General features: G+C 54.9%; 1 protein-coding gene and 1 long non-coding RNA gene across 5 annotated transcripts in view; one reads left to right on the top strand and one right to left on the bottom strand.

The window, feature by feature from the left end:
• TBX15 (T-box transcription factor 15) overlaps positions 1–19,599 on the bottom strand; it is a 142,928-nt gene extending 123,329 nt beyond the window's left edge. Inside the window, exons 1-2 of one of the 4 annotated variants that reach the window (XM_008264587.4) lie at positions 5,822–6,180; positions 3,142–3,278 (exon numbers count right to left, since the gene is read on the bottom strand). Coding sequence is in view for 1 of the 4 variants with exons in the window: in XM_002715697.5 (XP_002715743.2) it covers positions 5,822–6,026 (205 nt within the window). In the remaining 3 variants the exon portion in view is untranslated. Of the gene's footprint in view, positions 1–3,141; positions 3,279–5,527; positions 6,505–19,462 lie in introns of those variants that run through there. The other 3 variants (XM_051858756.2, XM_002715697.5, XM_070077808.1) reach the window with 3 other exon arrangements.
• Positions 5,176–10,729, top strand: LOC138850562 (uncharacterized). Its single transcript, XR_011390496.1, has 2 exons — positions 5,176–5,685; positions 9,687–10,729. It is a non-coding gene; the product is annotated as an uncharacterized lncRNA (long non-coding RNA).
• Positions 19,600–22,846: the final 3,247 nt, after the last annotated feature.

Below are 22,846 nucleotides of genomic sequence, written 5' to 3'. Positions count from 1 at the left end.
CTCTGAGTAGATGTGGGTTGGTCCTCCCCAGTTGCTTGGGTTTCTCACTGCTTTCCATTGCACAGCAGGTTCTCCCTACCCAGTCTTTTTCCACCCCTGACACTTAGGGCAAGGGCCTCACCTAAATTAACTAATCATTATCCTTCCCTCCAAAGAAGTGTAAACAGACCCTGATTTATAAATTTGCTAATTGCTGTTCCCTGTGCAGACCCCTGAGTATCTCAGTCATGCACATATAAAATTCCAGGCTTATTAGAAACCAGAAAAAGCAAAGCAAAAGTAAACCACATGGATGAAAGAGAAGGGAAAGGGATTCCACATTCCACCAGTTCCCTGTTTTCCTCTTTTGTGGAAAGGATCCCAAAAGGTCAAAACATAAACCTCAGATGGGAAAACCACTTAAGTAGTAGCCCCTATTGAATGTCTTTGAGAGTAGAAAGTAATAACCAGCTACGCTTCCAGAAACATCATCAAATGGATTTCTGTATTTGCAGAAAAGAGAAAAGAAAGTGACACGCCAATCTGCCCTTTATCCCTGTGGAATTCGCACAGTTCAGCCTTTTTTTTTTTTTTTTATCTACAGTCATCCTAAGAAGGAATTCTCTGATTTAAAAAGTAATTGCTTTTCTTCAAGTATGAGAAATAAAAATCTACCAGAATCCATCATCGGGATCCCCAAAAATTTCTCTCATTTTGTTAATTTTGTATTTTTTTTTTTTTTTGGCAGTAGAATGTGGTGGATCTGTAATAATTCACTCTTGAGTAACAGCAGTGGAGGCACTAGGAGAGGCTTGGACACAGACACAAAGTTGAGGTCTCTGAGTAGAATGTACTTGTCCCTCTCCACGTGGCCCAACATGAAGGATTAATGATGGGGGACTTGCTTCCATTGAACTCAGGTCCACCGCGCACAGGAAAATAGGCAGAGAAATGGGCAGCACAAACCACCAATATCTGTTTCGTTTCAACACCCAGGGTAGGTATTTCTGCCATTCTTCGCCCTCTCCTCACATGCTCTGTTACTCATTGGAGATATTTTAAACTAATTGACTTTCATCACGGAAAGATGTTTAATACCATTTGAAGAAGTTGGTCGGAGGGGCTCAGTTGTCGGGAAAACAACAGCGGATCTGTGTCAAAACGGGAAAAATTTAAATCCCAACTCCACTTGCAAAAATTTACTTCTCTCTTTCTCTCTCCATGAAGCCTCCCCATCCCACCCAAACACACACACGCACACACGTACACACCTCTACTACAGTGAACCTTTCTTTCCGGGAATTCCACCCATAAAACCAAAACCCAAGACGGCCAGCTCTGAACACAGTGCAGGGTGGAAGACCCGAATTCAGAATTGCAGCAGCACCTTGGGCTGTGAGCTCAGCTGCCTAGGAAAGCCATCGCGGCCCGCCAGGCTTGTTCTCCCGCGGGAGCCGGACTGCAGCCAGGCGCAGAGGTGGGCGGCAGCAAAAGGCAGAGGCCAGTGCCCCAAGGCCCCGCCTGCTATTCCTGGGCTTATCCCATTGTCCCCAGAAGCTTGACGGGGTCACCTCCCGAGTGCAAGCCACAGCACACTCCGCCTTCCTCCCTATCCCAGCCCAAAGGCCGGACGTCCGTCCGAATAGGTTTCCCTTGTTCCCTCTGCTCCCCATTTTCCACGCGAAGTTCACTGTTATTTCTTTGAGGGTAGAGATAGTCGAATGACTTTCCGTTTCCTACTGGCTTCCATGGTGCCACCGCGCCAGGGCCAGAGTTTTACACCGAAAGAGAGTCTCGCAGACCCGATCCCCACTGCGGTCGGGGAGCCAGAGCAGTGCGCACTCCCAAGGGCTCTGCCTCAGCCACCGCCCGACCTGCACGCGAGAAAGGCGCTAGGCTCGGCCCCAGCGGACAATCATCCCCACACGCCGGTGACAAATTCAGTCTCCACATCCCCCGACCAGCTCCCTCCCCCTCGCTGCTTCTCCACACTGGGTCACTTACCAAGGGGGTGGCCTTCACTGACGCCGGTTTTGACCTAGGAGGCGAAAGCCTTTCTTAACCTCCCAAAGCCCCTACCCTCGGCTGTTGGCTAGCGTCCGAGCCAGGCATCCTGGAGGCCCGCCCCATGCAAGGAATACTCGCAGCACTGAGGAGCCAGGGTTTCTTACCCGGTCCTCTTCTCCTGGCAGAACCTCGAGCGCCTCTACCAGAGCGCAGCAAATCCGGTCCCTGCTGTCAGTCTGGGTCCCTGGCCGGTGCTCGCCCCTCTCTAAGTACCTGCTCCCCGACTAGATTCCAACTCATCCCCTTAAACGTCACCCCGTTTCCCTGCTGAGGTTTGGGGCAGGGTAAGTAAAGAGGTAATTTCAGGATTCACATCGCGGAGTTTTACTCTGAGCAAGCAAAGCGTAAACTAGCAGGTTAATTCAAGTGACTGGTTGATCTGGGTAACTGGAAAGATACAAGCGGCCTGGGGCAGCAGCCAGGGTTTCCTGCCTCATTCCACTAGGGGTTGCGCGGAGCAGCGCGCGCGGCGAGGACGCAGGCACGTGTGCGCACAGTGTCGAGCTGCCCGCGCGTCCCTGGCCGTGCCTGCCTGTGTATGCCCACCCGCGTGCGCCGCCGAGCGCAGCGGCTGCAGAGCTCAGGCCCGCAGACTATGGTGGGGGGAAATCCCTGCGCAGAAGGTTTGAATTATTTCGCTCCGCAGGAGACCTGGCCTCGGCCGCATTCGGCTGAGGCTTTGAGCTGGAAAGGCCCAAACCAGAGCTGGGGGAGCCGGGCAGAGCCGGGACTGGGGTCCGAGTGCAGATGGCGCCGCTGGGCGCCTGAAATATACTTCCAAGGCCGCAGCCTGAGCAGCTGTTCCGGCTGCTCCTGGCTGGAAAGTTTCCTCTGTTGCTGCCGGGCGGGAGGCGGGGACAAGCGAGAGCTAGGCTCCTGGGAGACGGGTCTTGAGACACACACCACCACCACCACCACCACCCCCCCCCCGCCCCCTCCAGTCTGTGGCGATGAAGTCCTCCTCAAGGCTTCTCCGAAAGCGAGTGCCCGCGCGGGTCTGACAGTGAGAGTAGCTCAAAGGCCCCTCTCCAAATCCTAGAGGCCTTGGGATTTTTCCGGGCCACCAGGAGCGGTGGAAATTTTTGAAATACATACTGTGTCCTCTGACGGGGTGAGTGCCTACAGCGCGCAGGCCGGGCTGGTCCCCCGCAGCTGCAGGTTGGCGCCCCAGGCTGCGGGTCCTCAGGCGCCAACTAAAGCCGGCTCTGTCCAGACGCGGAAAGAAAAACGGGCTGTGAAAAAGCAAAAGGCCGCGTCTTTGAATACAAGTTACAACTTAGAGTCGGACGCTCGGGTTGTCTGAGGATCCCAGGATTTTAAGGTGCGCTCGGATCCGGCGCACTGAATCGGTGATACGAGTCAGAGAAAGGGGATGGTGAAAATGATAGCGTGTCTCGGGTGTGACGTGCGCGCGTGCGCTCGTGTGTGTGTGTGTGTGTGTGTGTAATCTTTCTCCCTGTCCAGTGGCAAATTTTGTTTATATTTTTGCCTTTTTTCTCCTGTCCCGGACTTGTTGTAGGCCTGGAGCTGGCAAGCCATGCAGTGATCTCTCTGCTGTCACAGGCAGAGAGCTTTAAAAGGAATTGCGAGACGCAGCCCTGGCCGCTATAGGGTCGCCTGTGTTGGTTCTCCGTGCACCTAGCTTGTTAGGGCGCTGTTTAGAAGAAAAAGACAATTCTAAAAACCACCCAAACCATGCTGCCGCTTTCTGCTCTCACCCACGCCCAGCGGCCTCACCTTCACCTCTGCTTCTGGGACGGCTGGGTCTCCACGCCAGGGCGCTCCTTCCCCGTCCTACATGCAGCTTGAGAAAGCCTTAGCCATTGCAGAGACTCGCGCGTGTGGGTGACCTCGGCCCTCAAGGAGGACAGGCAAAGCCGGAAGGCGCTCAGCCTCCTGCTTCTTCCTCCTGCAGCACCCTCGCCCACAAGTATATTTCGTTTTCCCTAGTCCCAAAGCCCATATTTTTCTTTAAAAGAAAAAAAAAGATCCAGTAACGGGAACGGGTCCACGAGGCTGTTACATAAAGCGAGTTCCATGTTGGGTCGCCGCCACCTCCTCCCCGCCGGGGCGAGTGAACAGAACGCTGGAGAAAACACCCCCACTTTCATGCCCCTCTCTTGGTCTCTCTTTGCCCCAAGCCTCTCAGGCTTTCTTCCCCACTTCTGGTTGCAGAGAACGATGAGAAGAAACCCTGAGCCGAGCCCCCGACCGTCAGATTTTGAAAATGGGACTCCAGACAGACTCCCAACGACCTGGGAGCCTCCCAGGAGAAAAAGGTCCGGCCTGGGGGGCGTCTGCCGTGCGTCAGAGGTGTCACTCTAGCTTTGCCACCTTCGGGAAAGTAACGGGACCTTGCAAAGCCTGAGTTGTCAGAGACCTGCCGCGAGTTCCACTAGCCGTGGGAAGGCCCTGCCCAGACCTTGACAACAGATAAATGAGGTGAAGAAGCAAGGTCTGGCCCGCGAAGGGAAACACGCATTAGCCACGCGTTCCTTTCCTGATTGTCCACGCAGGGGCCGGCGTGGATCGGCCCCCGCATCCAAAGGCAGGGAAACACTTGAACGGATGAAATAAATCTCCTTTTAATTTTCTTTTCATCGACTAATAAAAATAATTCCCCAGCACTAAACCCAAATTCCGTAACGGGCCACAAGAACACGGAGAATTCATAAAACCCTGTCTCTACAGGTCACCCGCTAATCGCGTTATTATTAGCCTCGGGAGCATGGAAATTGAACTGTCACTGCCTAAAGAGAAAATGTAAGCGACAGCTGTCCCTTCTCTGGTCGGCCAGCTTTCCGGCCGGGATCCCCAAGCTCCCGAGCCCGTGGCCGCTCCCACCCCATGTGCGGGCAGCCGCCTCCTCCCTGGGCTTGCCGGGGAGCAGACCCGGGACCGGCCCATCCCAGGCTGGTCAGCCGGAGCACCTCCGGCATGGTCTTAGAAGTCCGGCTGCACCGTTTCTGAAGTCGCCACAACAAATTGCTAGCGGTGTGTGTGTGTGTGTGTGTGCGTGTGTGTGTGTGTGTTGTGCGCGCGCACAAGATTCTTCCGGCAACAGCTGTTCCCCCAGGCTGTTTTGCACAGTTGAAATCTTGGCACTTAATACGAAATGTTGTCTTCCCCCCTTCCTAGGGGTTGGTTAAAACGCACACATCGACAATGTCCCTGCACTCCAAGTGTAAGCGCGGAAGGTGCGCGGAACCGAGACCCAAAGGACTGCATCCCTCCCCACACACACCCACAGACCGCGCAGGGTAAGCGGGCTGACAGCCATTCCTGCTTACATGAACACCAACCGAGGAGAAATAAAAGTATGCTCCACCACCACCAAGGGCGAGGATCGCGGTGGACGGCCGAGAAAGAGACAAACTCTCGAGCTAGGAAGCCGCCCTGGAACGCCGCGCCTCTCCTCCCGCAGGCGAGTCCCAGCTCCTCCCGGCTTCCGCCGCCGCCTCCGACCCGCGCCCCTCCTAACCTCAGGGGCCTGCATCCCGTCCCTGAACGCTGCGCTCTGCTCCGAAGAGAAGGGGGATGTGAGAGAGCAGGCCCTCCTCGACTGAGGCTGGCGATGAAAATGCAAGGTTTGGGCCAGCCTCCCCCAGATTGGTTCCGGCGAGATTAGGAAGACTCGAGGTATTTGCACGAAGAAAAAGAAACTTGTGTTGGGGAGCTAGGCAGGGCGGCAGCGGCTGGGCCTCCCTCACCCGCGGGCTGGCCGTTTGGCGTCCCCTCTCCACCCGCCTCCCGTGGTACCAGCCGACGCACTCACCCGGGTGGGGCTCCAGACCGTGTGCGGCCGCGTCCTCCGCGTCTCCGAGTGGGCCTGCGGGGCTCAGCGCCTCCATGGACAGGTCCAGCCCCTTCTCCTCCCAGTCTCGCAGTTTCCGCTTTTTATTTGAGCCGATCAAGGCTTCAACGGAGAAGGCATGTGCTCGCGAGCTCAGGGCGACTGCAGATCTTCTCCTTTCACTCATTTTAGCCGCCCGCACCCCGACCCCGCTGGCCCCCGCTACTGAGGGAGCAGCCCGCGCCCTCACTCTCCGAGCGCCCGCCGGGCCGGGCCCGGGAGAGGCGGCGGCTGCGCTGGTCCTCTGCGCCCTCCCCCTGCGTCCTCCCCCGCCCTCCGCCGCCGGATCGGACCGGCGCGCCCAGCTGCCCCAGCCGCTAGGAACAAGCGCCCGGAGCGCCGCCCGCCCGCTGCATGAGCGCCCAAGTCCTGCTTCCCACCCACCCCGGCAGGCGCTCACAGGCTGTGCAGACTGGACTTCATTCCCCCCCCTCCCTTTTTTTTTTAATGCTCTCCCCTCCCTCTCCCTTTCTCTCCTCCCTCTCCCTCTTCCTCTCTCGGGCTTCCCGTCCTTCTCTGATCCAAACTTCTGGGAAACTTTTTTTTTTCTAAATTCCTCCCTTCCCAGGGAAGAGGGGGCAGGCGGTGCGCTCCTGTCCGAGGGGTGAGGGAGAGGGAGGGGGGAGGAAGAAAAAGACGAAGGGGGGAAAAGGGCCAGCCCCCAACCAATGGCAAAGAGGGAACAAGAGAAACCCTGAGAGCGAGGGCCAATGGCAGGAAGGGAGAGACTGAGGCTCGGGCCAAGGCCGCGCGCCGGTCGTCCCCCGGACGCTCCCGGACCCACTTTAACCCCTGGCTTCCCGGGCCTCCTTGGATTACTGGAATGGATGTTGGAAAGTCGAGGTCCGAACCCTGCGATTACAAACTCCTGCAAATCTTTAATCCGCACGTCTTCCTCCCAAAACTGCTGGGTTTCATAGACCCTACAAAGGCTCGCGGTCACTTTAGATGCAGATCTCGAATTCTGGCGCTATCACAAAATGTTAAACTGTCCCCCCAAAAAGGCAGAATACGACTCTGATCATCTCGCGCCTGTCTCCAGGTGCTTTGACATCTGTCGGTTCTGCCCGGATTTCGCCACACAGGTTCCTGCGTCCCTGTGGAACGTTTTTAAAAGCAGCTCCGGTTAAAGCAAAACGAAACAAAACAAAACACACCAAAATCCCGTCACCTTCTTGAGCCTTGTACTCGAAAACGGCTAAGACTGCTTTTTCCTTCCAGCTGTACCTGGTGGCGGAGACACTGGCGCCCGGGGCGCTGGAGGCGGACTGGGGGGCGCCGGGTGTAAAGCGCGCTCCACAGGCTTCTCGCGGCTGGGCCCGCACGCGAGGATACTAGTTGTCCCCGCGGTGCGGCCGCTGGGCTGCGCTTCGCCTATTCCGGGCTTTTATTCCGCAGAAAACCCACAGAGATATTGGACAAGGACAGCTAGAAACTAGTGACAGCGAAGGCCCTGTCTCAGTATTCCCTTTCAATTCCGTCTACTGGAGAGAGTAGCTACCCTCGCCCCGCTCATCCTCCTCCCTTTAAAAACAAAAACCAAAACTTTCAGGAGAATGTATTCATCAGGGATTTCTGGGTAACTTAAAACCTAAGGCCGGCCGTTTTTATTTCCCATCCCCTCCTCCGAAGCCAAGCCACTACTCGTGGGCTGCAGGAGACCCTGAGCGGGGTGTTGTGCTGGGCCAGCTCAGTCCGGCAGAGGAGCGGTTCCTGCCAAGCTGGAAAAGGTCTCGAATTTCGCCGATCTCGGCCTAGACAGAGACTGATACTTCAGTCCGAGCGCCCTGGTGCCCTGGTCGGGAGGGTTCTATCCCTGCGAGAAGCCTGAGACAGCATGGGGGGGGGGGGGGGCAGGGCAGGCTGCAGACCCAAAAGGCCTGAGGGATGCTTGGTGCTGACAACCAGGCCCTGAGCAGGGCTTGAACCTCTAAATTTACGTGTTAGAGGCCCCCAAAACCCGTTCCTGCCAAGTCGTGTCCTTCCACCTTGAGGGGAGAAGGGATGGCCTGTCGCTCTGAACTGCCACCTTTGCTGCTGCATTGCTGAGGGGGAGGGGAAATCTAGCCCTTGCAATGAACTATGGTTGGAAGAATTCTGGTGCTGAAGCAAGGACGTACTGTCATGAGTGCCTTAGGCCTCTCTGGAAGACAGCAGAGAAAAGGCCACTTTTGTACATCCATCCCCTCCCCAGCTGAGCTCCAACCCCCATGGAGAGAAAAGCTGGCAACGCAAATGCAGGGAAGAACAGGGAAAAGCCCAGCCACTGGAAGGGTGTGATGCAGCCAGGGCTGGCCCCCTGGGCCTTGCCAGAGCCTGCGTCCTGACCCTCAGGCTCCCAGGTCTCCAGGGAGTTCCTACAAGAGCCCTGGGCAGCTCTAGCCAGGCACTGAGGCCCGCAGTGTCTCCTGCCACCTTGCCTCTAGGTTCCAGGGACCTGGGTGGCCAGTGGCAGGTCTCCCACCTCAGTTACCACTATGTGTGGGTTCCAGGAGCCACCACTAAAAGTGACCAAGCAGTCATTGCCATGGGGCTTCAGCCAAGGAGCTGGAGACAAGGTAGCCGAGAGCACACAGGTTTCTTCCTCCACAACCCAGGCCTTGCTCTCCTCCGCTCCCAACTGTGTGGTTCACCAGGCCCACGGCCCATGCCCCATGCCCTGTGGAGGGAGCAAAGAGGCAAGCACCTGGACTTTCCCAGCTTTTCTGCCACACCATCTTCTGACAGACTGGAGCCTACCCAATTTCTCACAGGCCTGGTTTGGGCTGAGACATGTATGTACGCCATAGGCCACACACTCTCCCTGATGTCCCAAAAGCCTTTCCAAAAGTTACCTACTAACCAAGAAACATGCCCAGTGTCTGGAGTAGGTGCAAAGAGGACCCCGAGCAACGTCTCTTCACCCCACCCAAAACATGTGCTCTACCAAGAGTTCTCGGGGGAGTTCATCCACCTTCCTGCAGGTTGCACATGGATTTTTCCCACTCCTATCCTGTACACGCACACATCCTAGAAATGTGGGTTAGGCCCCTAAAACCAATTGGACCCAAGGGAAGACAGGTTGATTTGGCAATGTCATGAAAATAAGGAGTATGCCCTCGGTAAATGGGAGAGGCAGTGAAATGTTCTGTGGCGCTACGGAGGTTAATTTTAAGGGTTTTCCAAGGGCACATACTTCTTGGTGTGTAACTCTGCTGATGGCTGAGGCAGGTCTACTGAAAGATGCAGGAGGAATGGTTAAAATGTGTGACCTAAGTGCATAATTGTATGTGGTTAGAGGAAAGTAGAAAGGGAGGATTTGTGCAAGTAAAGGTAGAATCTGGAAGCATGATATGCATTTGCCTTCCACTGGTGGTGTCAAAGGGCTTTCAGTATGTTTCATTACCTGTTTCTGTTTCCTTTTACCTTTAAGGATAAGAGTAGTATCCCCAATATACACTGCTAATTCCTTGGGCACTTGCCAGTTTCCCAAAAACAGGCTCAAATCTGGCAGGTTGGGTGGATCCTCCAAGCAGAGTCCCTGTCTGGTCTATTTCAGGCCTGAAGCTGACTGACCAGAACAGAGTTCTATACAAGCTGCCCTCCTACCCCTGCAGGTCTTCAAGGAACAAGCAGAGATTGTTGCACTCAGAGGAGGTAGGAGAGACCCTCCGAGTGTCTCTGGCCACTACAGGGACATAGGGTAAGGGGAAGCCCAGATTTTGCTTTGGTGAGAAGGGAAGGGTAGCAAGGTAAGTGCTCACCTAAAACTGATCATGTCCAGATATTTTGATTTTTTTTTTTCCAGAGGGAAAAAAGTTCTGCAGCATTAGGACAACAGTCACAAACAGAAACGGGCATTCCCGGCAATGGAACCCCACCTCCACCACAGGTACCTGTCTTTTCCTCCCATCACCCCACACCAAACACCACCTTAAACACCGGCACTGCTAAAGCCTCAAGACCAAGGTGACCCACCAGCCGGCTTTGATTTTGGAGTCCTGAGTAATTGAAAACAAAGTTAAAAACAGTTGACCAGTGGGGCATGTTAGGTTGCCCCTAAACACGTGGGCCGGACGCCCCGTTGGGGTAAGCGAATAGCAATGAATTTGGTCATGAAGGGAGAAATAAAATATTATGAGGCGACTACGGGCTGGGAAGAAACCCACGGAACTCCAAGGCGAGGTGGCAGCCAGGGACCGACCAGGCCCAGCTCAGCCGGAACGGTGTGACTTCAGGCAGGTCCATCCATCAAGGACTCAGGTTCCGGACTGCAGAGCGAGCAGTTCTAAGTACCTTATAAGTACGCAGAGCAGGCGAGACCTTCGTTCGTTCGGAAGATGGACAGACCTGGCATTTTATTGTTTGATGTGATTGAGAATGTCGGACGAACGCTCCCACTTTTCACTTCTTCTCCCCCCGCCCCCCAAACTGGCTGGACGAGCAAACAAGGCACGGAAGGGGGCCAAGTAACTGGCCGGGACTCCTGGGCGCAGGGGGAGGGGGTAAGAGTTCTGGAAACGCAAGCACAGCGCGGGTTCCGCAGAGGCAGCGCGCACTCTCCCGCGCAGACCGCATCTCCAGGCCGGATTCCTTAAGTCTGGAGCTGCTGGGGCCGTGGTGCGTGGCTAAGTGAAATTCAATGCCCCCCACCCCATACTTTTTAAAAATGAAAGTCCGCGGGGGCAAAAGGTCTTTAATGATGTTTTTTTGTTTTCGCGAAATAAAATCTTCTATTTTTATTTTAAACCAGCAGCATGCCCACCTCTCGGTCTTTCCAGATGTTTGCAATAAAATCGCAGGTTTTGCCTTTGGGACTGGAAATAAAATTTAACGGCCTTCACCCTGTAATTATTCTCTTAGCTCGCCCTTCATAAATTTATCTGCTTTCTATCGGCGTTGGGGTAAGAGGCGAACGAAAGGGGGGAAAGCCCCGATTTTATATTTGTGACTATAAAAAAGCGCCACCCGGTTTCCTCGCCTTCGGCCGCCCGAGTGTGGCCAGGAGAGCCGGGCCCGGCGGGCGGCAACATTGCGCTATTGTTGGCCGACTTGGGTCTGCGCAAGAGCAGGGCCCCTCCACAAAGGGAGCCTTGTGTGGCCAGGGCCGCAGCGGCCGCGCCCGAGAGGCGAGGAAATCCTGTTCCCCCAGGACAGCTCCTCTTCCCCACCGCCGGCGTTTCGCGCAACGCTGCAGCCACTTTCGCCTTCAGCGTGCGCCAGCCGTGCGGGGCTGGGCTTGGGGCCTGCCCGCCTTCGCAGGAAGCGAAACTTGGAGCCCACGGAGCGCGAGGGAGGAACCTGCCCCTGGATCCCGAGGCGCTGTGGTGTGGTGGGCCTGGGGCGCTGCGCGAGACCCAGGGGGCTTCCTGGGAGGCCCCACAGCCCCTCTGCCTGGCCTCTCTTCCGCGGGGCTGGACCTGCGCTCCGAACTCTGGGGAACTCAGTGTTATTTGGCAACCCTACAGAATCTAACCCAAAGTGGGCGGGTTTTGAGGCCACCAGCGTGCACCCCGGAATGAATGTGGGTGCTTGTTTAAAGAAAACTTGTAAGTACAAAGTTAGTGCATGCATGTATCATGCATGACAACACAAAGCCATGTGTGTGTCTTTCCAGGGACAGGCATTTTGTGTGTATCTTGTACATTCACACCCAGGGACCCAAGGCCCTTCTAAAATTGAACGTGAATTTGGAAACAAGTACTTGGGTACACAGTGTCACACACAGGCATACGGAGAAACATCCTGGCCACACACTCAGTTGTCCCCAAAAGACTAGAAATCTCTAGGGGTCTGTGTGCTGCATCTCTTGTCTCCAGTTATGTTCCCTCTGGCTCTCCTTAGCAGCCTGAAGTTTCGTCCATGTGGCTGCCCTGTAACCTCCTCTCCATCATCTGCACAGAGCTGCCTTTGTAGTCAGGGCCCCTGAAGCATTTAAAGAAGGTGAGGAAAGAGGGGCATCCAGTCTTCAGGCCTCACCCCTTACAAGTCACCCAGGGGCTGGCACTGTGGCATAGCAAGTTAACCCGTCTGCAGCGGGTGCTGGTTCCAGTCCCAGCTGCTCCACTTCTGATCCAGCTCCCTGCTAATGCACCTGGAAAATCAGCAGAAAATGGCCCAAGTCCTTGGGCCACTGCACCCACATGGGAGACCCAGATGAAGCTCCTGGCCCAGCCCTGGCCATTGCAGCCATTTGGATAGTGAACCAGGGGATGGAAGATCTCGCTCGCGTGCGTGCTGTCTCTCTCTTCCTCTCCCTCTCCCTCTCTGTAACTCTGCTCTTCAAATAAAAAGTAAATCTTAAGAAAAAGTCACCCAGTGCCTGGGGAAGACCAAGGCTTTGTCCTAAGCCCCTGAGCCCCGGCAGGGATCGGTGGACTGGACAATAAGAAATGGTGGGGCTGAGTGGTAGCAGCAGGGTTTTGTCTTATTTTGGTTTTAATCACATGCAGCCCTTCCTGCCCTTCAGCCAGGAAAGCAAACTGGGGTACCAGACATCTCCCATGTAGAGAATTCTTTCAAGCTCTTTCTGGTACTAGGACTCCCTGCAGGATTGTCCCCTAATGTGACTCCATTTCCCCCTTTGTGCTGGATTTACAGGGAGTTGGCTAAACAAAAGTATAGGGTTCTCTCTGGTTTTCCACCAAAAGGAAGCATTGTCTAAAACTTAGTAGGGAAAAAGCAACAGTCCCAGCAATCCAATTCCATGGCAGCCACATGACACAGAGACTGCAGTTTCCTGGGAGTGGTGGAGGCTGAGGCTGGCAGAAGAGAGGCACCTAATACCTAAGTTCATCAGGGCATGAGGACCTGCAGCTAAATGCAATCAACTGGAGGCATTCATACCTTGATGTAATGGTGACTCCTCCTCCCCAAGTGACTGGATTTCATTTATCACTAATAAAAAGGAGAAAAATGTCCTTAGTGGAACTGAGGGAGCTTAGCCTCTCTGAGCCATCACTCACAAAGGCTGACATGGATTTTTATAGCTCTTTGTGATCAGTCTCCCCTTCCACATTAGTACGGAATGAAATGTCTATTATTCCAGGAGAGTGTAAAAAAGCACACAGGACTGCAAGGAGCTGCCAGGGAGTTATATCCTCCAGCGTTCCAAGGTCAGAGTATCTGAGGTGTCCAGGCCTGTGCTTGCCTTTGACCTCAGACTTGGGGGAGGCAGCAGGGAGAGCTGGCCCTGGGATGGGAGTTGGCTCATGGCAGTTTTTTTCTTTGGCTTTGGCCCATAATTCATAGGCTGCTTTTTCATCCCGAAATCAAACCTAAGCAGGTGAAAAGGAGCCAGACCTCTTGGATGACCTGGATAGCATCTCTGGTGATGCTGAGAGTAGCCAGGGTAAAGAGATTACCAACACCAGAGGCCTGATTGCCCTTTCAATTGAGCTTTTGAATGGCTGAGGCAGATGGACATTTTTACATGTTTTATTAACCTGATCAGTATTTACATGATTTTTAAATGCCTTATTAACCTGGTAAGTATTTCAAAGCAGAGACATGTGTGGGTGTCTGGACAGGCAGGCACTGCCAGAGACCCTGGGCCTGGTGCTGGGAATGTGGTGAGGATGGAGCAGTCCCATCACAGGGAGGTAGCACTCAAACAGCCCTAGGAAGCTTTGCATTGTGGCCCACAGCCAAATATCCCCAAAATTCAGGGGCAAGGAAAGTTGTCTATGGCCAATCAGTGAAAACACTCACTTAATTCACATATTTCCCAAGGACTTCAGAGGACAGCCAACAAATCCAGGTTAATAAAGTATTCCCAGAATGAAACAATCAGCAAATCTATGCTCTCCTGCTTCTCAGTGGTGTCCACTGCATTGAGAACTCAAGGGCAAAGGCCAGTGGTACAAGGGAGGACTAGAACTGCACCAAATCCCAGTATCACTATCCTTGACAATCTTCACCACTGGAAATAAGAATTTCCAACCCAGTTAAAATACAATAGAAGCCAATGCTGTTTCTCCTTGAGGGAAAAGCAGAGAAAACATAAGACATGCTTATCACTGTTTTCCCTTGGCATCAAGTCTCATTCTGTATTTCCCCTCATTCTGCCCTGCACCACTTATTGAAGAGCTAACACTTCCTCAGCCTTTTACCCTTTGCCAGATCTCATGCTAAATGCTTTACTTCCACTGTCTCTCTGCACTCACTTCAGGATCTGTCAGCTGAGAGCCAGCAGTTCCAGCCCCACTTTACATACAAGAAAACTAAGGGGCGTTAGAGTTAAGCAATTTGGTAGGAGTTTCACAACTTTTAGGACAGGCCATCTGGCTCTAGGGACAGAATTCTCAGCCTCTATACCTTTGGCCTCTCTCAGTGCACAGGGGCATGAGACTTGCACACCTGGGTTCTCTCTGGCTGCAAGTGACCTGGGCAGAGTCTGGGAGGCACTGATAGAATTGTCTATAGGATGAGCGGCCAGGGCAGCCCCGGAAGTCTACCTGGAAGGCAGCATCCCCAGAGCGAGAGCTTGGAGGAGCAGGGGCTCCCCGCCTCCTCTTTGCTCAGGAGGAGGCGCTGCCCTGTGCTCAACAGGAGGGTGTCATCATTTGAGCCTCCGTGGTTGCTTCCGGGAAGCATTGGCCCCTGGGCTAGGATCGGTTAACTAAGCTGCTGCCAAGGTCTGGGTCGACTCCTGGGGCTCTGCGGCGCCCGTCTCAGACCCGCCCCTGGCCTTCGCTCGCGGCGCCGAGCCCCAGTTGGCTTTACCCTAGAAGCTCAGTTTTTCATGGCTCTGATCCTTTATTGGCTCAACTCCAAAGGCACCTATTCTCTGAAGGTTTCCTAACGTCCAGCCGCACCCGTCATCGAGTCTCAGCTGCAGACGCACGCGCGCGAGCGCACACACACACACACACACACACACACACGCTTTCGGAGGCACCGCGAAGCGTTCTGTTTGCAGCTCGGTTTGAAGCACCTGCTGGCGTCCCGTGGAATTTGTCCTCGCGCTGGTGGATGCTCCCCAACCCCGTCCCCCCTCCCGCGCCCCCAGTGCCCAGCAGATGGTGTTCGCCCTCGGACTAGCGGACAGGTGCGTTAATCCGGCAGGCAGCTAGCTGCTTAATGCCATGGCTTCTAGCGAGGCGCATCCGCCTGTGCCAGGCCCTCAAGTGCGTCCGCACTGAAGCCCCCCCCTCCACACGTGCTCATAGGACTCAACTAGGGGGTCCTTCCTGCAGTTCAATCACCGTCCCTACTGCCCAGATCCACTTGAAATGCTAATGAAGGACTGGTCTCAACAAGCTCAGAGCGCTTGTTGGTGACAGTGGTGTGTATCTCCTCGCAGCAGAAGCCTAGGAGATCAGAGTCTTCGCAGGAGAGGTGATAAAGAGAGCAAACCCCCAAGTCCATGAGTCTGAGCATAAGGGCACAGACCTCTGGCGACCTGAAGAACAGCCTCGGCTTATGAGACTGTTCTTGGCTTAATTTTTCGGGAAAAGGAGATAAACATACCCAGGCGCCCAAGGAGGGTTCCCAAAGGCCACAGAACAGCCTTGGAAACCCTGCTAGGCGGGCAGCACCGGGCCGCCGTCGGAGTCCTGGTGGTTCGAAGGGCGCATCTCTGAGACTGTGCGGCCTGAGGTCTGTGGTGCGGCGGCTCCTGGCTAGCTGCAGTCTCTTCCCGCTGCTGAGGCCACGGACAGAGCTCTCCCAACCCCCTGTCTCACCCCCAACCAAGCCTGGCCTGGGGGGTCCTGGCTGGTGTGTGAAGGAGGTTAGCTGGGAAACAGTCAGCTCCCCGGGGCCTGCCCCTGGCCCTAGCCACCACTGGCCGCTTCTGGCGGGATCCAGGGGCAGAGAGAAGAGCCTGAAATGCAAGAAGACCTTTCCTCTTTAATTTTTCCCTCTTCCCCCTTTTTAGGTTTCTCAGTGGAATGTTGGCAGCCTCTCTTCGTGGGCTATTTTTTTCTCTCCCCTTGATGGCAAATCCAGTCTCACTGACTGGCAGCCATGGCTCTGCGCAAACACTGCGTTCAAACTCCAGGCCTGAGCCGCCAACCACTCCTCCATCCCCTCGTGTCCTCACTGGTCACCTATGCCAGGTCTGCCGGCCAGCGAGCTACCCTCAGTGCTAAGATGTACGTCCTTGCCAGCCAACTCTGGGAGCCGGCTCTCCGTCCAGCGTGGGACTCCTACTTGCGGTCTCTCCTATTTCTCCGGAGTTTTTATGGGTGACTGGAAATGCAGTCCTCCTGCGTCTCCTGGGGAAGGTGAGGCGAGGGAGGTGTGAATGTGGCTGTCAGAAGGGCAAGGCGAGGAAAGTTGTGTTCTAGGAGGGCCTCTCAGCCCTTCACCTGGGCCTGAAGACTCTGCCACGGGGGAGCTTTCGTGCCTCTCCCAGTTTCCCACTGCGTCCCCTGTGTGCTCTGTCTAGGCAGGTCAACCAGGTGTTTTCTTGGAGCATGAGTAAAGTGGATTATAGCCTTTAGGATAGAAAGAGGCTCAAGAAAGTAAAGGCTAGGGAAGCAGGGGAGAGTGAGTAGAAGGAAAAGACAGAACTTAAAAAGAGAGAAAAGGAGGCCAACGCCGCGGCTCAATAGGCTAATCCTGTGCCGGCATACCGGTTTCTAGTCCCGGTCACTCCTCTTCCTCTCCTGCTCTCTGCTGTGGCCCGGGAAGGCAGTGGAGGATGGCCCAAGTTCTTGGGCCCTGCACCCGCATGGGAGACCAGGAGAAGCACCTGGCTCCTGGCTTCGGATCAGCACGGTGCAAAGGCCGCAGTGACCATTGAGGGGTGAACCAACGGAAAAGGAAGACCTTTCTCTCTGTCTCTCTCTCTCACTGTCCACTCTACCCGTAAAAAAAAAAGAAAGAGAGAGGAAAGGAAAATAAATAAAAGGAAGGAAAAGGACAAAGGAAACAAAAGGAAAGAAAAATAGAGGGGAAGAGGCCATGACTGCCTCTCAGTTATGGAAACTCTGACCCTATCCCTGCAAAAAGCAGAAAGCCTGCACCTCCAACCCTGAGGGGTCTGCCCCCCACATCTCCACAGTGTAAGGGTTTGGAGTGAGTCAGGGTAGAGGACTACGGTTCTGGAATGGGTCTTTTGAGCTCACATCTCTTGTCGGGTGTGGCAGGGCCAGGTGGCCCACCACCTGGGGTTTGAAACCCCTGGCTAAGGTAAGGGTGCTGAACACAGCAAACTCCCACAGAGACCCACGCAGCAGGGCAGAGCCAGTGTGCCTGTGGGAGGGCAGGTCTCCCACAGCCATTTCTCAAGGACTAAGAGTTGGGCCCGAGACCCCCAAGTAGCAGAGGGATGCAAGAAAAGGGATCCCTACCAGAGACTAGAAAGCGATCAAAGTGATGTTGGGGAGAAAGGGCTGAGGGCCTCAGAGAATGGGAGACCTGGAGTCAGCCCCTAGAGCCCAGAGAGTTGGGCCAGGTTGGCCAAAGCAGAGGGGGGCGGGACCTCTGGCTGGGTATGAGGGTAGGAGGAGTCAGTGGGGAGCAGCCGGTGTTTGGCTCTTTACGTGGTTTAATATTTTCCCGAATCTTAATCCAATTTGAGCTTATTAGGCCAAGTGCCGGGAAAGGTTGCAGGTCGATCTTATTTCAGTAAATCCCTGTGCTCCCCGTGGCGGGCAAGACAGATGAAAAGTGCCCCCCGCCCCAGGCCTGCAGCTGCGCCCACGCCTCCACCACTGGGGCCGAGGGTGTGGGGCGGAGAGTTCTCCGCGAAGCTAGGGGGCTTTCTCTGCGTTACCCCCACACTCTGGTCGAATTCACCACCCAACCTGGATTTCAGTCAGTTTTTCCTCTTGCACTCGCCGGCGTTCCCTTCCCCGCCCCCTACCTTTCCCAGCATCTTAGTCAAAGACAAATAAAGGCCAGCTTCCTGCCTGGGGTGAGTCGGGCCGAGGGTCCGCCGGGGGAAGTGGGTGGAAGCCCTGGCGAGGAGGAATGCGAGGCAAACCCGGGCGAACAGATGTGCCTGGCGTTCCGACTCAGGCCCCGGCCGGCCCAGGAAGCCGCTTCTCAGCCCTGCGCCCGCAGAATTACATTATTTTATCCCCGGTCCAATCATCTTTTTACAGAAAAAAATAAAGAAATATATGCAAGATCAAAGTGCCGTTTTCTGGTGCATCTGGAAGAGTGGGGAGATGGGGAGGAGAAATAGGGGGAGAGTGGCGCGGTCACGGTTGCCAAACTTCAAAGTGTTCTCTGCAGTGAATTTTGGCCATTGCGTTTTACATCCCCTTCCCCTCCAACCGCGCAAGGCGCGCAGCGGGGCAGCGCGAAACGGCGCTCCGGGAGCGCCAAGGTACCCAGTCCGATCAACTCTGAGCGCCCTCGCGGAGCTCACAGTCCTTAGGCTTGGCAGAGACGCGCATTTGCAGAGGGCGCCGGGGGCGTGGTGAGGCTGAGGACGGGGAGGGAGCGCTGGTTCCGGCCGTCGAGTCACCGAATACTCCAATAAACTGCGCAAACCCCAAGAAGTCGCCCTGTCCCCTATTCGTCTAACTGCCGCAGACTCCGTGTCGTTTCCCTCGCTCTCAGGGTGGCAGCTCCACTGGAAGGGCTGGGGCGAACTAAGTTTATCAGACTATTCGGGGGACCCGGGTCAGTCCCAGACGTAGGCAGCTGTGCTCTTAATTGTGGACTTTTCTATATGACCCCGGCCCCTGGGTGATTATGCAGGCCTGGTTGGTGAGGGCAAATCTCCCTGGGGCCCCATTCGCTTTCCTTAACGGTAGAGAGGGAAGGCGCGGGCTACACCGAGAGCTGCCAAGTGTGGCCCGGGTGCCCACGCCGGAAGCCGCCATGGGCGTGCGGGGAGTTCTCTGGACTGAGAAGCTTTTGCGGCGGAAGCAGCTGGATTTCAGCCGGGGCTGAGTACCCGGGAAGGGGCTAGCCGCCTCCCCGCTTTCGCGAGGAGGTTATTTTGGAGCCAAGTGGCAGATGAGGGTTCTTTCTCTCCCAGCCTGCGGACCGTGCCTCCTGAGCAAGACACGCAGAGGGACCGCCACGTCCCCACCGGGCTCCCTGCGCGCTTTGCGGGCGGGCCCCGGGGCGAGCCGAAGGACTCGGCTTCCGCCAAGGTGCAGGCGGTCTTTCCCGTAAAGACCAAGTGCGCAGTGTCACCCGATTGCACTTGGTCTGAATTGTCCCTGCGTGGCTGTTTCTGATGCTTTAAAATTTTGATTTTTTTTTTTCTACTAAAGCAGGATGGATTAAAACAGCCGAGAGCGCCCCTGCTCTTTCCTGCCGTGGTTTCCGCGCCTCCCCAGCCTCCCATCAGCCCGAACCTCGGACCAGATAGCATTCACTCCTTGTGGAGGGAGAAGGAAACGCGGTGTTACTCTCGTTTCTAGATGAAGAAACCAACGTCCCTTTAACTTCACTGATAGGTCCCAAGTTCCTGAGCGGCAGTCAGGACCCTTGCCCAGGTCACCTAATTTTTGTTGTTGTTGTAGTTGTTGTTCGTCCCACTCCTCCGGGGCTGATTCAGCCCGCCTCGCAATCCCTTCTCCCGCCCATCACTTGAGGTCGTCGACCCCGGGCAGCCCGCGCTCGCCACAGGTCTGTGAGCACCGCCCTCAACATGCGCACCAGGCATCTCACCTCAGCCAGGCAGGTGCAGAGGTGGCGCGAGCGGCAGTCGCAGGTCGTCCGGCCGAAGGGCAGGAGTATGCTAGCCTCCTCCTTCTGCTGCCCGGTCGCTGAGGGGGCAGAGGAGGGGGAACGGGGCTGGAGAAGCCGCCGTCAGCGGGTCCCGGCCCCGCCTCCTGAACACAAAGTCCAGGAAACCTCGGAACTTTCCATTGTCTGAGGGAGCTTCACTGAACAAATTGTCCCTACAAGTATAGGGCTGCAGAGAGGAGCGGGCTTGGCCAAGCTCTGGAGGAGCCTGGTGCCCACAGCCAGCCTGCTGGGAAGCGTGGCCGGAAGCTGAGCACCCGGCGTCGAGGCTCTGAAGGCGGCAGGTCCCGGCCTGGACTCCTGGGTTCCGAATCGGTACCGGGCTGCAGTCAGGCAGCGACAGGCACCTGCAGAGAGCGCGTGTGCCTTGGAGGACCCTTGCCCACCCTAAAAGCCAGATTGCCCAGAATCTCCAGGAGATGGAATTTGTCCCAAGCTCCCACCCCCTACCCTGTAGAGTGGCCTGTGGCGAAGCGTCCCTGTTCCTGGTCGGCACAGAAAGAAGACACGCGCGCGCAGATATTTGCCCGCGGTCTCTGCAAATCTCGCGGCTCCCACTTTTCCCAGGGCGCGACTTTCCGCAGCGGCGCACCACTTTTAACCCCACCTCCCGTTTGAAGGTGGATTCCCGAGGGGACCGGCAACTTGCCTACGCGAATATTCTATTCTTCTCACCACCTTGGGGGAGAAACCAGCCACTGTCCTTTCTTCGGGAAACAGCTGCATCTAGGTGTGGACCCGACTCTCTGGCTCATTGGATCGCGAGATAACTTTGCACAAGTCTCTAGATTACGGAGTCCACATTCCTCGTCTGTAATAATTGGGGCCATAGGGGCGGCCTTAGGCTTCCTGGGACGCCTCGGCTCCCATTCTGAGCACATTTGACACGTGTGCACACCTACATTTGAATCCCATCTGAGCCCTGCTAACACCAGCACAGACCTATGCTGTCTTTCCATCCCTCGGGCTACTTTCCCTGCTTGCTGTTTTTGCGGGCTGATTAACGACCCCAGATAGTGTAAGGAATTCGACTTCTCAAGCTCAGCATTTCCAATGCCTTAATTTGTCCCCAGGTGACCGTTAGCGACCGCGGCTGTAGATCACATCGGGGCGGGCCAGGTAGAGCAAGCAGCTGATTCAACACTGTTGAGTTGGCGTTTGGTTTCCTTTTTTTTTTTTTTAAGCGACTTAGAAAGTAGCCCCCAGAGAACTTCTAGAAGGCAGGCTGCGGGCTGTAGAGGTCCCTGCGCTAGACGCCATTGCATTGTCAACACTCTGATTCTTTATAAACAGTAAAGCACTAGCAAATTGCAAAGTGCCCCTTTCCAGCCTCTGATGTAACGGGGCAGGTGTGAGGAAACTGAGGTCTGCAGGTTTCTCACCCCAAATCAGAGGCCTCCCTGCAAGAACTTTGTTCGGGTTCTAGCTTGTCTCCTGGGTGGATCCTCAACACCCTTTCGCGCAGGGCTGACTAGGAGTACACTGGGGAGGTGAGAAGGTACTCACCACAGAGCTGCTCCAAAGGAAAGCAGTTTGACATCCCCTCCGCTGCCCCACCTCTTCCGCGCTGGGCTCAGAGTCTTGATCATTGCTCCATCTCATTTAAAGAAGGGGATATGGTCCCTGCTGAAGGGCTGGGATGAGGTCTGAAACAGCTGTCACACTTTGTGTGTGTGTGTGTGTGTGTGCGCGCGCGCGCGTGTGTGCGTGTGCGTGTGGCAGTTATGGCTTTAAGAAGAGCTTTTAAAATACTCCTTTCGTGATTAAGCAGGCAGCTGCTCTGGGGGCCAAGCCTTTAGAGAGGACTTCCTTCGTGGACCTCTGGGACTCCCAAATGCTAGGGGGAGAGGTGGGAGACAAGGAAGGGGAAGGCAGAGGGAAAGGGAGGAGTCTTTGTTCTTGTTTTCTGGGGGCTCTTTGGTCACAGCAGACTCATTCTGCTTTAAAGGGGGCAGAATGCCTGCCTTGCAGTGACCAGAGCACTGACTAGCTGTTCCTTCTATCCTGCCATCTCCAGGGCGCAGCAGGTCTGAGGAATGGGCAGAAGAGGGTGTGAGCATCCTCTAGGTGGCAGCAGGCCTGGCTGGGGCACACGAAAGGATAGCCCAACTCGCTCAGAGGAATGAGGACTCCAGTATACTGCAAGAGTGAAACCACAGAGCTCTTAGGTCCTGGCACAAGACCCCTTCTCCGAGGTGCAGGGTCTGTAATTTCTAAATCACACACTTTTGTGATTAAACGCATGGTTTGTAAAACAAACCTAGAACACGGGGAGGACTCTCAGCTGAAGTGGAAACCGCGGCGTTTGTCCTTCCTGGAACTGGCAGTCCTCTCTCAGACTAAGACCTTAAGCTTTCCTGAGAACTTTAGGGACTCTGAAACTGCTGATGAGGCAGCGGTGAGTTACCAGGGGCTGCTTCCCTGACTGCAGGCTGTGAACCCCAACAAGTACCCATCCTGGTGCAACTGTGAAGAAATGTGGGGGTGTGCAAGATGAAATCAGCAGAAGAACCTCTACAGAAACATGAGTGTGATCTGCAAGGAAAGTAAGGACATGACAGAAGCAATTCATCTGCTTTTACTGGCTGACTAGCAGGCTTTGGTGGGGATTGGAAACATTGACCAACCCAGAGACCCACATCCCTAGCAGGGACACAGGGAGGGAATGCTCAGAATTGGAAGGTAAAAATCGGATGTTAAAAAGAAAAAAATCCTGCTATATCTGTGCACACAGTTCATTGTCACATATTATATATATGCATATACAAGCCTACTTACTTTAAAAAAAAAAGCTCTTGACTTGGACAGAATAGATATGTACATAAATTTATTCATTCCCTCAACAATCGCTAAATGGCAATCACAAACAGGACATTTTGTTAGGCTTTCCACTGCAAATACAAATGCATATGTATGTACATGTATCTGAGTACAAACTCAGCCAACAACTCCAATTTGGCTTCCTAGCTAGTTTGTGAGGCTTTCTGAATCCTCAGTGTGATGTGGCTCACACGACAGGATACACACACACTTTGGGTCATTGCCAGAGGTGGTAACGAGTCTGCTGGCGCCCTAGGAGTTCGCACTTTTCCTCCTGTGCAGTTGTGCAAGTGGGGAAGGGACAGCCCTGAGCTCTGACTTCCAGTCTTACTACCTTTGGGGGTAATGCTGAGAAGCAGAAAATGCTAAATCCCCTTTAAATAATGCTTCCCATTCCTAAAGCCTTTTCCTCTTCCAGGAGTGTTCTAGGGAGCTTGGGAATTACAAGCCCTGCAATCAACGAATTTCTTCTCAATGGATATGGCA

This window comes from Oryctolagus cuniculus, chromosome 7 (assembly GCF_964237555.1).
Source record: "Oryctolagus cuniculus chromosome 7, mOryCun1.1, whole genome shotgun sequence".
NCBI lineage: Eukaryota > Metazoa > Chordata > Mammalia > Lagomorpha > Leporidae > Oryctolagus > Oryctolagus cuniculus.
Note: the sequence above shows the minus strand (reverse complement) of the source record. Positions and strands in the feature narration are given on the sequence as shown.